This window comes from Chanodichthys erythropterus, chromosome 10 (assembly GCF_024489055.1).
Source record: "Chanodichthys erythropterus isolate Z2021 chromosome 10, ASM2448905v1, whole genome shotgun sequence".
In the NCBI taxonomy this organism is placed as follows: domain Eukaryota; kingdom Metazoa; phylum Chordata; class Actinopteri; order Cypriniformes; family Xenocyprididae; genus Chanodichthys; species Chanodichthys erythropterus.
This window is the reverse complement of record NC_090230.1, coordinates 14,476,405-14,492,911: the sequence shown is the minus strand read 5'-3', so window position 1 is coordinate 14,492,911 and position 16,507 is coordinate 14,476,405. Positions and strand designations below refer to the sequence as shown.

General features: G+C 39.1%; 2 protein-coding genes across 2 annotated transcripts; both read right to left on the bottom strand.

Moving 5' to 3' along the window:
• Positions 1-502: 502 nt before the first annotated feature.
• LOC137029145 (granzyme B-like) lies at positions 503-1,952 on the bottom strand. Its single transcript, XM_067398671.1, has 5 exons — positions 1,895-1,952; positions 1,664-1,814; positions 1,442-1,580; positions 764-1,033; positions 503-652 (listed from the first exon to the last, which is right to left on the bottom strand). Exons 1-5 carry the CDS (start codon positions 1,950-1,952, stop codon positions 503-505), a joined length of 768 nt encoding a protein of 255 aa, XP_067254772.1.
• A 9,912-nt stretch (positions 1,953-11,864) lies between these two features.
• Positions 11,865-13,957, bottom strand: LOC137029144 (mast cell protease 4-like). The gene is made up of 5 exons (XM_067398670.1): positions 13,900-13,957; positions 13,667-13,817; positions 13,430-13,568; positions 12,555-12,812; positions 11,865-12,446 (listed from the first exon to the last, which is right to left on the bottom strand). The coding sequence occupies exons 1-5, from the start codon at positions 13,955-13,957 to the stop codon at positions 12,297-12,299; spliced, it is 756 nt and encodes a 251-aa protein (XP_067254771.1). The 3' UTR covers positions 11,865-12,296.
• Between the last annotated feature and the right edge of the window lie 2,550 nt (positions 13,958-16,507).

The window sequence follows — 16,507 nt, the reverse complement described above, 5'->3', positions numbered from 1 at the left end:
ATACAATGAATGATGAGAACTTTTTCAGAAGCAGTTTCTTTTTTTCCCCAGCTGCCTTATGTACCAATAATGTTTTTTGTGAGCATATAAGAAACAGCAAAATGAGACTGAATGACTTCGGATGAGTTATTTTCTGAGACTTTTTACACACATTGACAAATCAATTGCTTGTGTCTTCAGGAATTTTTAAAGAAAGCTTAAAAATTACATAATTTTTTTGGTTGGAGAGTATGTGTAGAACTTTTCCCCCCCCCAGCGCTGCGTCTATTTTTGTTTGAAAAAAAATCTTGTTGTGTAATTTATAGGATGTGGTTGAGTATCAAACAGCCCCAGAATGGTTTCGCTCTCTGTGAAGTAGCAACCAAAGAAATGCAGAGTCATTGCTTATTGAGTTTTTATTCTTTTCTTGCTTTTGTTGAAAATGTTTGACATGTAGTATTCACGTCACCATAAAAGGTGAGTTTAGTGAACTGTACAACAATAAAATTCCATTTCAAAGGAATCAGGCACCTCCATTGATCACCTTCTTGATCCATACTGTGTATTTTGAAATTTCAGTGTAAATGTTGGAAACATTTTGGTTGTCACAGCATTCCAAAGAGACGATGCCCACCGCTTTCCCACTGCACACAAGCGGTCCACCCGAGTCGCCCTGCAATAATATGTTTGATGATGATTACAATCACATTTTTATTGAGTTCTGAAGAATAAGAAGATTCACAAATTATGAAGTTATGAACCCACAATATTGCTGTTGCCATACCTGACTAGCACAAGTTTTTGTCTTGGAACCCCGAGAGCACAGGACATTGTCTGGGAGTGGATCTTCCATTTCTTTCAACATTGTCTGGCAGGTTGTGAAGTTGATAGTCAACACATCTGTCACCAAAAGATCATTCACTACTTTTTGCTGTTTAGTTTTACCCCATCCAGCCACCTGGCACTTGGAATTGGGCTTTAGTGTTTTTTTTGGGATTTTGCTTGGGATTTCGATGGTTTTCACACCTCTGCCGATTTTCAGCTTCTTGGACAGCTAGAATTTCACACAAGAAAAGTAGGGTCTTCATGATTACCATTAACGGTATGTTTATTAAAATGACTTGGTTTATAATTAAAATATAAATGTATAATTTATTATTATTAACATAATGTTATTTTAAAATTTAAAATGAAATGAAAAATATTTAATACCTTTTGTATTCACTTTATAATTAACATATAAATGTAATTATTAAATTCTAAAAAATGAAAAAAAATTAATTATACATTTAATGTATAAGTAAATAATAAATGGATCATTAAAATGTTATATAAATTAGTTAATATTTTGATTTGCATGCTAAATTATACACTTTCATTTTAAATTAATTTATAATTAAATATTTTAATTTTATTTAAATTATAACAATTATTTATTAAATGAAAATAGGAAATATAGTACCTTGAGAAGCATGATGTCAGAGCCATTTGTTGGGTCTGTGAAAGATGGGTGTTTATGTTTATGTTGCACTGTGTATCTTCTCAGATTCTTCTGCTGTGGACTGATGTTGTGGGTGCCCAAGATCACAGTCATGTCACCTCTTTAACATGATCATAATTGCAGATTAGTGAACAGATTTGTTGAAAATATCCCAGTTTAACAGTAGGCCAACTAACATCTTACTTTTCATCGCAGTGTGCGGCTGTCATCACGTAGCTCGGGTCGATCAGGAATCCTCCACATCTGTGTTCTCCATCAATCTGAACTGATGCCATGTATAGCATGGAGTTATTCTTGACTTTTTTGCCATTGATGATATCAGCTCCAAATGTTCCTAAACCAATGAAGATACAAGTTTGAGTTAACCTGGAAAAAGTTCAGTTTTTATCATCAGTAAAGCATGATTTTACGAACCTGTCAGTGTCAAGCTTGTCAAAGCCACTGAGAGCAACAGGCTGTACACTGTATTCATCTTGACAAGATGCTGCTGGAGAGACCACCACAGTCATTTATATACATCTCCACCACATGACACGACACTCGCATGACACAACCTGTCCGTTTGGGGTTGGTATATTATTCTACCAGCAATGAAGAGTGATTTTTTTTTTTTGCCTCTCTGCGATGGAACCACAAGCTGCAGCTCATTTACTGATTGCTGGCTTCTGAAGGTTATGTAGACTCGTAAGAGAGAGTGGAGGTATGATGGTGCAGAGCCCTGTTCTGTCGGCAAGCACGAATATCTTGAACTTGATGCGAGCTACAACCAGAAGCCGGTGCAAAGAGATACAGAGGTGTGACATGAGCTCTCTTGGGCTCATTGAAGACAAGGCATGCTGCTGGAGGTTTGATCGCACGTGATCGCACGTGTTGGAAGTCCAGCTAGAAGGCATTGCAATGGAATTTAGAAATGGGGGGCCTGGTTAAGAAGCTGTGTTGCATGCTTTGTCAAGAAGGGCCTAGTCTTAGCCTCAGATGTCACGCCCACAGTCCGTTGGCTGAATGTCTGATGCATGTGGCACACTTAACTGGAAACATTTCGGGATTTTTGAAGTCGTCATCTGGTTGGTTGAATTCTACAGGATGTCCAGGAGACCTGTGGACCGTTCTTTAACGGTCTGCATGGAAACAAATGCTGTGACACCAAACCCCCTTGTAGAAGAACATGGTCGAGTTTACGACTTTGGCAATGAGCGCTTACCAAAATCAACTAAATGCTGAAGTTTCTAAAGTACAGTGGGTAGTAAAGTATTGCAACCTTTGCTCAGTATTTAGTAGAAGCACCCTTTTGATCTAATACAGCCATGAGTCTTTTTGGGAAAGATGCAACAAGTTTTTCACACCTGGATTTAGGGATCCTTTGCCATTCCTCCTTGCAGACCCTCTCCAGTTCTGTCAGGTTTGATGGTAAACGTTGGTGGACAGCCTTTTTTAGGTCTCTCCAGAGATGCTCAATTGGGTTTAAGTCAGGGCTCTGGCTGGGCCATTCAAGAACAGTCACGGAGTTGTTGTGAAGCCACTCCTTTGTTATTTTAGCTGTGTGCTTAGGGTCATTGTCTTGTTGGAAGGTAAACCTTCGGCCCAGTCTGAGGTCCTGAGCACTCTAGAGAAGGTTATCGTCCAGGATATCCCTGTACTTGACATTCATCTTTCCCTTGATTGCAACCAGTCGTCCTGTCCCTGCAGCTGAAAAACACCCCCACAGCATGATGCTGCCACCACCATGCTTCACTGTTGGGACTGTATTGGACAGGCGATGAGCAGCGCCTGGTTTTCTCCACACATACCGCTTAGAATTGAGGCCAAAAAGTTCTATCTTGGTCTCATCAGACCAGAGAATCTTATTTCTCACCATCTTGGAGTCCTTCAGGTGTTTTTTAGCAAACTCCATGCGGGCTTTCATGTGTCTTGCACTGAGGAGAGGCTTCCATCGGGCCACTCTGCCATAAAGCCCCAACTGGTGGAGGGCTGCAGTGATGGTTGACTTTCTACAACTTTCTCCCATCTCCCGACTGCATCTCTGGAGCTCAGCCACAGTGATCTTTGGGTTCTTCTTTACCTCTCTCACCAACCTTAAGTGCAGCAGAATTTTTTTTGTAACCTTGGCCAGATCTGTGCCTTGCCACAATTTTGTCTCTGAGCTCTTCAGGCAGTTCCTTTGACCTCATGATTCTCATTTGCTCTGACATGCACTGTGAGCTGTAAGGTCTGTGTGGCTTTCCTAATCAAGTCCAGTCAGTATAATTGTAACGTTCGTAAATGTGGGAAAAAGGAGGCGGGAACCTGCGAACGTTCAACAAAAGTTTAATTCAAAATAAACAAATAACAAAACGAAAGTAATGCCGGCAGAACCTTTGCGGACGTCTGCCGGCCACACAAACATAATAAAACATAAAATAAAGTCCAGGCCTGGTCCTCTCTCGTCCTTCACTGACGTCACTCCTCCTTTTATGCCTCCGGAGCTCCTCCGTGAGAGATTCGAGGCCGGCGCGCCTCGCAGGTGATGCCCGTTCCCTCACGGCTCTCGCCCGCCCTGCTCGTCACATAAATCAAACACAGCTGGACTCAAATGAGGGTGTAGAACCATCTCAAGGATGATCAGAAAAAATGGACAGCACCTGAGTTAAATATATGAGTGTAGGGCTGTTCGATTCCGGATTTTTTGGAATCGATTCTTCACTCTTATTTTCGATTCTTTCTTTTTTTAATACCAACACCGTGTCGAACATTGTCGCGTCTTACCATGCCACACAGCGAGAAACTCTCTACACCGGGCGTGACAAAGCGACCGTTATAAATCCATTTGTTTTTGGTCATAAATAGAATGAGGCATTTACATTGGGGATTTGTCACGTCGTGCTTCCTACGTCAGGTGTAGACAGTGTAAAGACTAGGAATATGTTCACCTTATACATATATGCAGTAGACTCTATTTACATGCATACCTACACACACACGTATACATACACATATGTATGTGGATAGATAGATTTTTATTTATTTGTGGTACATATATTTCATCCAGTATCATAAAACTAGCTACAATTCATGTTAAATTCTAAAAACCTTTACAAATATAAACTTTTTTTTTTAAAAACCTTTACAAATATAAACTTTTTTTTAAAAAAACCTTTACAAATATAAACTTTTTTTAAAAAAAAACCTTTACAAATATAAACTTTTTTAAACAACCTTTACAAATATAAAAACTTTTTTAAAAAAAAACCTTTACAAATATAAACTTTTAAAAAAAAAAACCTTTACAAATATAAACTTTTTTTTAAAAAAAACCTTTACAAATATAAACTTTTTTAAACAACCTTTACAAATATAAACTTTTTTTTTTTTTAGGCCTTTACACAAACTTTTTTTGGGGGGGGGGGGCGCCGCCCCCGCTTTACACCTTTTTTAGGGCCTTTACACAGACTTTTTCTTTTTTTTTTTAAGGCCTTTACACATAGAACATTTTCTAGGCTATGATGAGTGTGTGAAGACCTAGACCAACTACATATTGTAATGCAAAAACATCATCTGTTTCACCTGAGAGCCCTTTAGGCAAGAGCGGCGTTTTGAAATGAGCTCGCCAGACTTTGAAAATACACGCTCGCTTGGCACAGATGTTGCCATTATGGCCAAGTATTTTTTTGTAAGTGTCTGTAAGTTTGGGAACTTTTGTCCCTGTTCTTGCCAAAAGTCCAATGCTGAAGACATTCTGCTAACATTTGGCTGTGAGAGGTACAATTTCACTTCAGTGAAGGCATCCATGTTGGTGTTTATTTGCTCTTTTACCTGAGAGAGAGAGAGAGAGAGAGAGAGAGAGAGAATATATAGTGGTGCCTTTTCTCTATGGAACATAATTAAAAAACACTCTGTTTACATGGACAACAATACTCCGATATTAACCTGATTAGCCTAAAACAATACTCTGATTAAGAAACTACCATGTAAACAGTGTTTTCTAAAGACCTTAATCCGGCTAAAGCCATAATCAAAGTAAATGCAAATCGAATTAAAACGTGTAGTATTCCTATTTTAGTCGCATTATCAGACTGTGTTACAGACATGTGCACACCTTAATCTAACTATTAACATTGTTAATACAACGACGAAGTGACTCGTACTTTGCTTTGGGGTAATTAACTGCACTTGAAGCTTTCATAAAATTTGAAAATTAAACAGCCAAAACTGTTTATAGTACCATAACGAAGACAAACTGTATGTTGATAATTCTGAAAGGAACGTTGGACTGCATGGCATGGAGACGACGTAATGACATGTGCAATTAATCAATCTGTAACATGTAAAACAGGAACATGAACGGAATAATCTAAAAGCAACTCATGTAAACACCTTAATCAGAATATTGTCTTATTCAGAATATGGTCAATAATTAGATTACTGCTGCCTATGCAAAAGTAGTCACTGATAGCATCAGTCTCCATACTGTACGTGGTTGTTTTTTAAAAAGCAGTGTAAGAAAAATCTTGTCTATTAATCCCTGAATTCAGGAGGGAGAAAAAGAAAAACACATCCTAATTTTCTCATTTATTAACAGTAGGGGTGTGTGACGAGACACTTAGCTCATGAGACAGGAGATTGGGTTCACAAGAACGAGAGAAGCTTTTTGCTGTATTTTTAAGAAATCCTCAATGTTAAAATTAACTACATACATTTTGAAATGTTATAACTAATCAACTTGTAATGAATTTCACTTCAGTTCTACTTTCTGAGTATGATAGCCTAAAATGAGCAGAGCAGACGTTGAAAATAGTTTACAATTGAAGCGACCATTATCAAACTGAATTAGGTTTTCAATTCTATAAAAAAAGGCTTAATAAAAGAAGAAAAAAAGCAGTGCTGCAGTAGACACCGTAATGTAATGTAATGTAATGTAAACGTAGCAGTGGCATATTCTATGCTAATTTCACGCTTCATCATGGTGATGTCGCGGGACAGCTTTTCACTTGAAGAGAAATCTTGCCACATTTTAATATTGCATCTCAATACACACCCCTAATTAACAGTTTTTCCAAGAATCTGATGACAAAATCTAACCTTCAAATCAAAATCAGACCACACACAACTAGCCCCAGTTTGTTGTATATGCAGTGAAACAGAAGTCGTTGCCTCCGGTTGACATTCTGCATCAAGCTGGCTGGCCTCGGATGTCAACGCTCGAACAGCGTTGTCTGCATTTGTATCCATGCCGAATGCTACTTTTTTAAATCGAGGATCCAGCAACATTGACACTGCAAGGAATCTAAAGTTGTACATTTGGCAAATTAAACAACTTTAGTTATAAATTGATTAACTTCAGTATATATCTAGTATATCAGTATATAACTAATCTATACAAACCTAGTTGATTCATAGTCGCCGCACCTTTTAGTCAGGTGCTTGTTTAAAGAGCTAGCTAGCCTCTGACCAACAGACTCTGGAGCATAAGTGTTTGCCATACTTCTAGTCAGCTTCTGCAAGTTGCGCACCAAGACAATTAGCTTAGAGGATGTGACGTGGCTTTCAGCAGACATCTCCTCTGTCACCTCCAGGAATGGTCTCAGGACCTATACAAAAACAGTTGATAAAACAAACTTTGTTTAAAATTAAGGTTAAAAAAAGGTTGTAAACAGGCTTTGTTTGTGGGGCTTATCTATACAATATGATACAAAGTATGGTCACCTCAATTGCATCAGCCATTGCAGTCCAGTCCTGGGGGAAAAACATGGGTAGGTCCATGTTGCTCATTGCTGCAGAGAGGGGTTCCCGGAGGTTAAAAAACCTCTAGCATTAAATAGGTGGAATTCCACCTAGTTTCAATTTCCTGGAGAAGGCGCAGTTGGGGCATTTTCAAGTCTTTCTGCAAGTTGTCTAGCTTCTCTTTTGCTGTGCAACTGGATCTAAAAAATCCAACCACTCTCCTCACTTTGGATCTCAAGTCATCAAGTTCAGTGACTGCAGCAAGACTGTCTTTTACAATAAGATTGAGAGTGTGTGCAAAGCATGGCAGATGTCTCATGTTCATTTTTTTTTACTGCCGCAACCACATTTGCTCCGTTGTCTGTAGTTACACAAAAAACGTTGTCCTGAAGACCCCACTCCAGAAGGATACTGGGGAGGTGTGTAGCTATGGCATCAGCTGTGTGTCTTCCTTCAAATCTAAAAAACAAATAAGATATACTCAGCTCACATTATTTATCATGCACATAGTTTCCTGACTGTTAAATCTGAATTTCTGAATTTAATTCTGAGAAAAAAAAAAAAAAAAAAGTAATTTCTACAGAACAAACATTATCAAATGGAATTTACTAGCATCACCAAAATGACATTTAAAAAAAAAAAAAATATTAAGTTTTCAAAATGACTTCAATTAACTCCCATCTGCCAATTAGGCCACTCACTAACAATAATCTGCCAACAATAATCATTAGGATACACAGTAGTTTACTCTGCATTCTTACTCCGGGATTGCAGAAAAACATTTTTACCAGTTAAAAAATAAATTTTACCTTTCAACCTCCAGTAATTTGGACTGCAGAGAGAAATCATCAGAAATGTAATGTGCTGTCACAGAAATATATGATTCCATTGCAACAGATGTCCACAGGTCAGTTGTGAGACAGACACTTTGTACAGCCTGAAAATAAATTAATGTAAAAACAATATTTAACCTGCTCCATCATTTTGAGCCACTTTGACACAGGGACACATTTAGGTTTTCAAGAAATTAATTTAAAAATAAATGTTTAAATAATTGTATTTTAGAATCAATCATAATAGTCATTAGAATGATTAAGGATAATTCATTTTATTTTAATGAAAATATAAATGTCTATGGGCCAAAACAACTCAAAATTATGGAGCAGGTCACATGTAGTTAGATCTGATGGTCACTGTTATTTACATTTACATTTATCAGTATATGGTGATTACTAAATGATTAATCAAATTATGAATATAGCCATTTAACATTTTGCATTTAGGAAAGCATAAAACAAAACAGCATATTGAAATAAAGGGGAAATAATGACAAACAGGAAAAAAAAGTTACTCAGACGTACAGTGAGGTGGTCCTTCAGAGCTTGTTTTTCTTTTGAGTATCTTTCCAAAATTAGCTGTTTTGTTGTCTGTCTGCATGGAATCCTGTACTTTGGATCAAGTGTATTCACAAATGCTCAAAAACCTTTATCTTCCACAACAGATAGTGGCTGCATGTCCTTGATTATGAACTCAATTAGCTTTTGATCCAGTTTTTGTTTGGGAAGACTATGAGCTACAATGAAAGAACAATCATATAAAGAAAACAGTGAGTCAGATAAAAGAAAGACATTTTAAATCTTATGTGCAAAAAATAACCTAAACTAACCAACTAAGACTCTATTTACTACAGCACTATTATTGACATACATCAGAATTTTTTTATGGGATGATTATACTGTATACTTGCTTAGTTTCCCTACACCAAATAATCTTACAATAAATAATTTGAGTAAACACCTACCAGGGTATGGCATCTTGGACCCAAACTGTTGTTCAATTGATGGCTGGATCAAACGCTTTTTCGGGGCAGGCGGAGTTTCTCCCTCCCCATCCTCCTTTTGGAATTTAGATTTGGAAAAAAAAAACCCTTCCTGAGTTAATGAGGTTAGGCTACCTAAATCTGACTAACCACAATCATTAGTAATTTATTGAGCAGTTTGATTTACATTTCTGCAGTGTTGGGGAAGCTACTCTGAAACTGTAGTTTGACAAGCTACAAGCTACTCATAAATTAAACTACCCCTGCATGACAGTATTCTGTAGTTATGCTAAACGTTATGTTTGATATGTTTATGCTATGTTAATCTCCCACATTTCTCGGATTCGACTTCGTTTGCACTATGCACTCCAAAGCGCTGACTTCTTTTATTGGATTGGATCCGGGAGGGCTGCATTACTGTACTGCGCTACAGCGCCCCATGATTATGCTGCGTTATTGCAGGCCCTTCAAATAGGTGGTATGAGATCAAGATACTATTCTTTTAGAGACAATTTTTTTTATTGTCGACGTTGTTGATAATGTCGACTAATCGTTTCAGCCCTAAGCGTAAACTTTACTAATCTGTTCGTGTGAAGTGTAAACCCACTCCAGTCCTTTACATAATCTTCCGACCATTCCGACGATCTCTTGGTGAACTGTAAAGCCGTGAGATGCGTGATTTAACAATAGATTGCAGTAATGCACGATTTGAGTTTGTGATCAGAAGTCGCTGTGCTGCTTCAATGCATCGCAGGCTCATCAGAACGCAAAGCGGAATGTATCTTGTAGCTTTTTAGTCACGCTACACCAATACTTGCTGGAAAAAGTAGTTAACCACTGGAAAAGCTACACTGTTTTAAAAGAAGCTAAACTACTGACAAATGTAGTTAAACTAGCGCCGCTACATGTAGTTAACCCCAACACTGCATTCCCGTCTTTTAAACCTTTAAATTGATATGCTTATGTAGGCCTATCTGACGTACAATAGCGCGTCAGATTACCTGATCCTCCTCTGTCACCTCCTTTTTGTTAACGGCCCTTAGATGTTTTATCATTGGGGATGTTGTTTTATTGTAAGCTAATTTTTTATCGCAAATTTGGCATTTAACTTCATTTTTTGCAGAATCTAATGTAAAGTAGCGCCAAACTATTGATGTTGATCTTGGAGGCATTCTTCTTCGCGTGAGTGAGTGTGATTGATTGATTTTTTTTTTCTTATAGTTCCGCCTAAACTACAACGAGTAAGATGAAACCCCGCCCAGCAACCGATTCTAAAGATTCATTTCATTGGGCCAGTCATTGCTGATTGCCTATCCTATCATCCTATCCTACCCTAAACCATACTCTGTGTCACGACTGGGTCCATTTATTTAGTCTGAACTGTATTTCTTTACGGGTGACGTGATTGTGTTGACAAATGAAATCGGCTACATGCCGCGGTTTGCGTTAAAAAAAATCTTAAAGAGGAGTCGATTCTTCCAACCTTTGGAATCGACTCTCAATTCCCAACGCCTCGGAATCGAGGAATCGATTCTTTTTGGAATCAACTCCCAGCCCTATAAGAGTGTCACAGCAAAGAGTCTGAATACTTAGGACCATGTGATATTTCAGTTTTTCTTTTTTTAATAAATCTGCAAAAATGTCAACAATTCTGTGTTTTTCTGTCAATATGGGGTGCTGTGTGTACATTAATGAGGAAAAAAAATGAACTTAAATGATTTTAGCAAATGGCTGCAATATAACAAAGAGTGAAAAATTTAAGGGGGTCTGAATACTTTCTGTACCCACTGTATGTGGCTCCACTGTTGAAGTAAACTTGAACAATGTTCTAGAATTAATAATTTAAAAATCAACTGTGATTGGTTGCGTTACATGTCAGTCAAACATCCTTTTCCTTGGCCAATGAAAGCTGCAATGAACTCTAGACCTTCTGCAGTCAGTCTGAAGGTCTGGCTACACAAGACTAAGAAGGGCCTGATCTTCCTAATGTTGTTCAGTGCAAACCTGTACGTTCGTGCTGTTTTTGCAATGTGATCTTTAAAGGATGACCCCAAGATTCCTGGCCAAATTCAATGGGATTATTATTGATGAACCTAGCTGGATAGTATTCTGCTGTACTGAAGGAGTGTCTGGGAAGATGAGAAGCTCTAGGGGCCGTTCAAACAGAACATGTTTTTCCATTCCACTGCGCTACTCTTCTGTTGTTTATCAACGTAAACACACACTATGTCTTTAACTGCTGCGCTCACATTATTTGGAGCATTTCGCGCATGACATGGCATCCTAAAAAGGTGGCACTCAAGTTAAAATAAGTTAAACTTTTAGAAACACATCTCTAGACCTTTCTCTAGGAGCTTTTTTTCATTCCACTGACCAGTGTCTTGACATAACGCGTTCTGTATGAACCGGCCCTTAGCTAGGTTGGGTGATGTTCTTTCATCTATGCTGAGATGTTCACCAGGCAGTCTGAGATCCGTGCAGTTACCGATGAATCATTTGTGGTTTAGTCAAATTTTCTGAAGAGACATGATTGCTTTATACCCTGAACAAATTTCATTTAGGCTTTTATTTACATATAAACATTCATCCACGCACACAACAGTTATGGTAAACGGAAGCTCAAGCATGTTCGCTTGACCTGCAAAAACCAATGTTTGAGCACTGATATGGTAAGGTAGTTTTGTTTCTGCATGCACATAATTTGTCATTGTGAAAAAACAGACTCAGTCATTAGCAAAAGCATTTATTTGGTTAGTATTGTATGTGTAATCAATTGCGGAATACAGCAAACTCAGCTGTCAAATAGGTGTTTTTAACATTGTTTACAAGACTATGGAAGTTAATCTCAGAAATGATCTGTTGACTACATAAAAGCTTTACTGAGTAACACTATTCTAGCTTTACCACAGAGTGATGCTGCATTTGCGACAAGATGGACCCAACTCCTTTCTGCACGTCTTGACTAATTTTGAAAGTTTTTTCTTGGCCGCAAACATTGTATTACCAGAACATGTTAGATTATGCGAACATGTATGTGTGTGGAAAAAAACAAACAGGGTTTGTGGGTTTGGCCATCATGGCTTACATAGTTTAGCAGAGGTCTGTTTTAAACCTAAGGAAATACAATGAATGATGAGAACTTTCCTTTAGACTAACTAAAGTGATTTTTTTCTGAAGAAATTTTTTTTTTAAAAAACTGCCTCATACACCAACAACATTTTTGTGACCATCTAAGAAACACTGAGACTGAATGACCTCTCACACCACCATGCACAACAATACAATTCCGTTTCAAAGGCATCAGGCACCTCCATTGATCACCTTCTTGATCCATACTGTGTATTTTGAAATTTCAGTGTAAATGTTGGGAACATTTGGGGAGTCACAGCGTTCCAAAGAGACAATGCCCACCGCTTTCCCACTGCACACAAGCGGTCCACCCAAATCGGCCTGCAATAATATGTTTGATAAAGATTACAATCACATTTTTATTGAGTTCTGAAGAATAAGAAGATTCACAAATTATGAAGTTTACCCAAAATATTGCTGTTGCCCTACCTGACTAGCACAACTTTTTGTCTTGAAACTCCCAGCGCACAGGACGTTGTCTGGGAGTTTCACTCGCAGTTTTTTCCACATCGTCTGGCAGGTTGTGAAGTTGATAGTCAATACATCGGTCACCAGCAGATCGTTCACCACATTTTGCTGTTCAGTTTTACCCCATCCCGCAACCTGACACTTGGAATTAGGCTTCAGTGGTTTGTTTGGGATTTTGATAGTTTTGACACCTCTGTTGGTTTTTAGCTTCTTGGACAGCTAGAATTTCACACAAGAAAAGTATGGTCTTCATGATTAATGTTTTATTTTTATTGAAATTCCTTACTTATATTTATAAATAAAATATAAATGTATAATGTATTATTATTATCATAAAATGTTATTATTAAATTCTAAAATAAAATTTAAAATATTTTATTATACATTTTATATGATTTACTTTATAATTAACATAAATGTACAATGTATTACTATTATAATTATTAAATTCTAAAATGAAATTCTAAAAAAAAAAATATATACATTTATATTATTTAAATTTTAATTAATGATAAATGTATAATTTAATATGTATTATAATTATTAAATTCTAAAACATTAATTTATAATTCAATATTTTAATTTAATTTTACAAAGTAACAATACTTTAAAAATTTTAATTATAACAAAAAATATTTTTTAAATATATTTGAAATTTATTTTAGAATGTAATGATAATACATATTAAATTATACATTTATTAATTGATTATTAATTTTAAACTAAGTAATATAAATGTATAATTAAACAGTTTGATTGTATTTAAATTATAACCTAATAATAATTAATATTATTATGTTTTATAATACACTTTAATTTTTAATGAAATATTGTACCTTGAGAAGCATGATGTCATAGCCATTTTTTGGGTGTCTGAAAGATGGGTGTTTATGTTTATGTTGCACTGTGTATCTTTTCAGATTCGCCTGCTGTGGACTGATGTTGTGGGTGCCCAAGATCACAGTCATGTTGCCTCTTTAACATGAACATATTTGCAGATTAGTGAACAGTTTTTTTTTTTTTTTTTTACAATACAATATCCCAGTTTAACAGTAGGCCAACTAACATCTTACTTTTCATCGCAGTGTGCGGCTGTCATCACGTAGCTCGGGTCGATCAGGAATCCTCCACATCTGTGTTCTCCATCAATCTGAACTGATGCCATGTAAAGCATGGAGTTCTTCTTGACTTTTTTGCCATTGATGATATCAGCTCCAAATGTTCCTAAACCAATGAAGATACAAGTTTGAGTTAACCTGGAAAAAGTTCAGTTATTTTATCATCAGTAAAGCATGATTTTACGAACCTGTCAGTGTCAAGCTTGTCAAAGCCACTGAGAGCAACAGGCTGTACACTGTATTCATCTTGATAAGATGCTGCTGAAGAGACCACCACAATCATTTATATACATCTCTACCACATGACACGACACTCGCATGACACACTTCCTGACAGTCCAAGATGATGCAGATATGTAGAATTTGCATAGTGTGAAATAGGTTTTGCATTCTGTGAATATAAGATCTTCTCTAGCATATCTTGGTATATCAGATGCCTTTCAAGTTTAATTTAATTTCTTTGGCAACATTTCTCTAGGCTCAGTTTATGATGGGATCCTGTGATCTTTTGGTTTGATTTATGTGATCCTGTGATCTTTTTGGTTTTCTTTTTTAACACCTGATGTATAAATGGATACATATACAGATTTTACAGAGCACAGAACATGCGATTGGATGTGGCATTTTCCAAGGATAGGTTACAGACGGGTGTCCCATTGCTTTATTTAATGCATTAGATGCACATATCCTAAGTTCCCTTTTGATACTTCACTCGTACTGCGTATGGGGAAAAGTCTCCCTTTTTCCCCGTCACTGAAGCCTTTTCAATAACGCAGTGTAACTGCACCGTCATTGGTTCACTCATAGACAAGTTGTTGATCCAATGGCGGCGCGGCATAGCTGCGCGGCCTATGGCGAGAAAGCGCGCAAACTTTCCCACCGAAATGGGTGGGGTAAAGGGCTATATAAGCATGCGTTTCGCCATAGGATTTCAGTGCTTTCTCCTTCAGCGACGACTTCTACTTCTCCTCGCTGATCTCCGGCTGAAGCCGAAGAAGCTCGCCGCCTTCAAGAAGCTCTCGCCGCCGCCGTCAGAAGAGGCTCCCGCAGCGGACTCAGCTGGACTCGGCGGTCGGAGACAGCGGCGTCGCCCTCCCTGACTGCAGCCCGCAGCGCCGTCCTCGAGTCGCCGCCTCCCGCTTCCCGCTTCCAGCCGATTCCTAGCGTGTCTCCTGCCACCATCCGGCGCGCCTCCCTGAGAGCTTCTCTGCAGCTTATTGCCGCTCTAAAAGAGCATAAACAGCGGTTTTCACGGCGAACACTATTTTACTTCATCAAAAAGAGAGCAAATTTCCTCTTCCACCTCTCTCGGTGTGCGGCCCCCTCTCCGGCGGCCTGCCATCAGATGTCATTCAAACCCTTGTCACTCGGGCCGAGGCTTGGCAAGCCATCCCCGGTGTGTCAGAATGGATCCTGGGGATCGTAACTCAGCTCCAATTTGCACGACGGCCCCCTCGCTTCGGCGGGCTGCTTCAAACCTCGGTGAACCCGGACGACGCTCATGTCCTCCATGCCAAGGTCATGACGTTGCTAAGAAAGGGAGCTGTGGAAATAGTTTCCCCTGCGGAGCGCGAGACAGGCTTTTACAGCCACTACTTTCTGGTCCCCAAGAAGGATGGCGGTCTCAGACCCATCCTAGATCTCAGACTTTTGAATCGCTCCCTCATGAGACGGAAGTTCAAAATGCTGACGCTGAAGCAGATCCTCGTGCACATTTGCCCCAAGGACTGGTTCTGCTCGCTGGACCTGAAGTATGCATATTTTCACATCCAGATAGCCCCCCATCACAGACGATTCTTGAGATTCGCATTCGAGGGGATGACGTACCAATATACGGTCCTGCCTTTCGGGCTGTCTCTGGCTCCTCGCACTTTCACCAAGTGCATGAATGCGGCACTTTCCCCTCTGAGACAAATGGGAATCCGGGTTCTAAATTATCTCAACAACTGGCTCATCCTAGCCTGTTCACGAGCCGAGCTGGAACACCACAGATCCGTGCTCCTCAGCCATCTGCAATGCCTGGGTCTCAGGGTCAACTTAGCCAAGAGCTCGCTGTGCCCCAGCCAGCAAATTTCGTTTCTGGGGGCAGTCTTCGACTCAGTCCGTATGATGGCAGTAGTCTCGTCAGAATGTGCTCTGGCGATTCAGCAGCTTGCGGCATCAGTCAAGAACAAAGCCTATCTCCCTCTGAAGCTTTTCCAGAGGTTGCTAGGGTTGATGGCTTCCACCTCCCCGGTGCTCCAGCTCGGCCCTCTTTGGATGCGGCCTCTGCAGTACTGGTTGAAGTTCCGGGTTCCTCCAAACGCCTGGCGGCACGGCCGCCTGTGTCTCTAGGTCAATCTGGCCTGTCTTCTAGCCCTGAAACCATGGTTGAACCCTGCCTGGTTCAGTCTTGGAGTACCCCTGCAGGCGGTCTCAAGACGGGTTGGGGCGCTGTGTGCGAGGGCAGACCGGCCTTCGGCTCATGGAGTCTCGAGGAAAGCCGTCTACATATCAGCTGTCTAGAGATGCTGACAGTGATGAAAGCCCTTCAATCTTTTCAGGCTCACTTGACAGGACGTCATGTCTTAGTCCAATCGGACAGCATGACAGTGGTGTCGTACATAAACCATCAGGGAGGTCTCTCGTCCAGCCATATTGGACATATGTCACAGTTATGTTCAATTTGTTTTAGTTTTTATGGACTTTAAAGGGTTAGTTCACTCAAAAATGAAATGTCTGTCATTAATTACTCACCCTCGTTTCATTCCATACCCATAAGACCTTCCTTCATCTTCAGAACACAAATTAAGATAT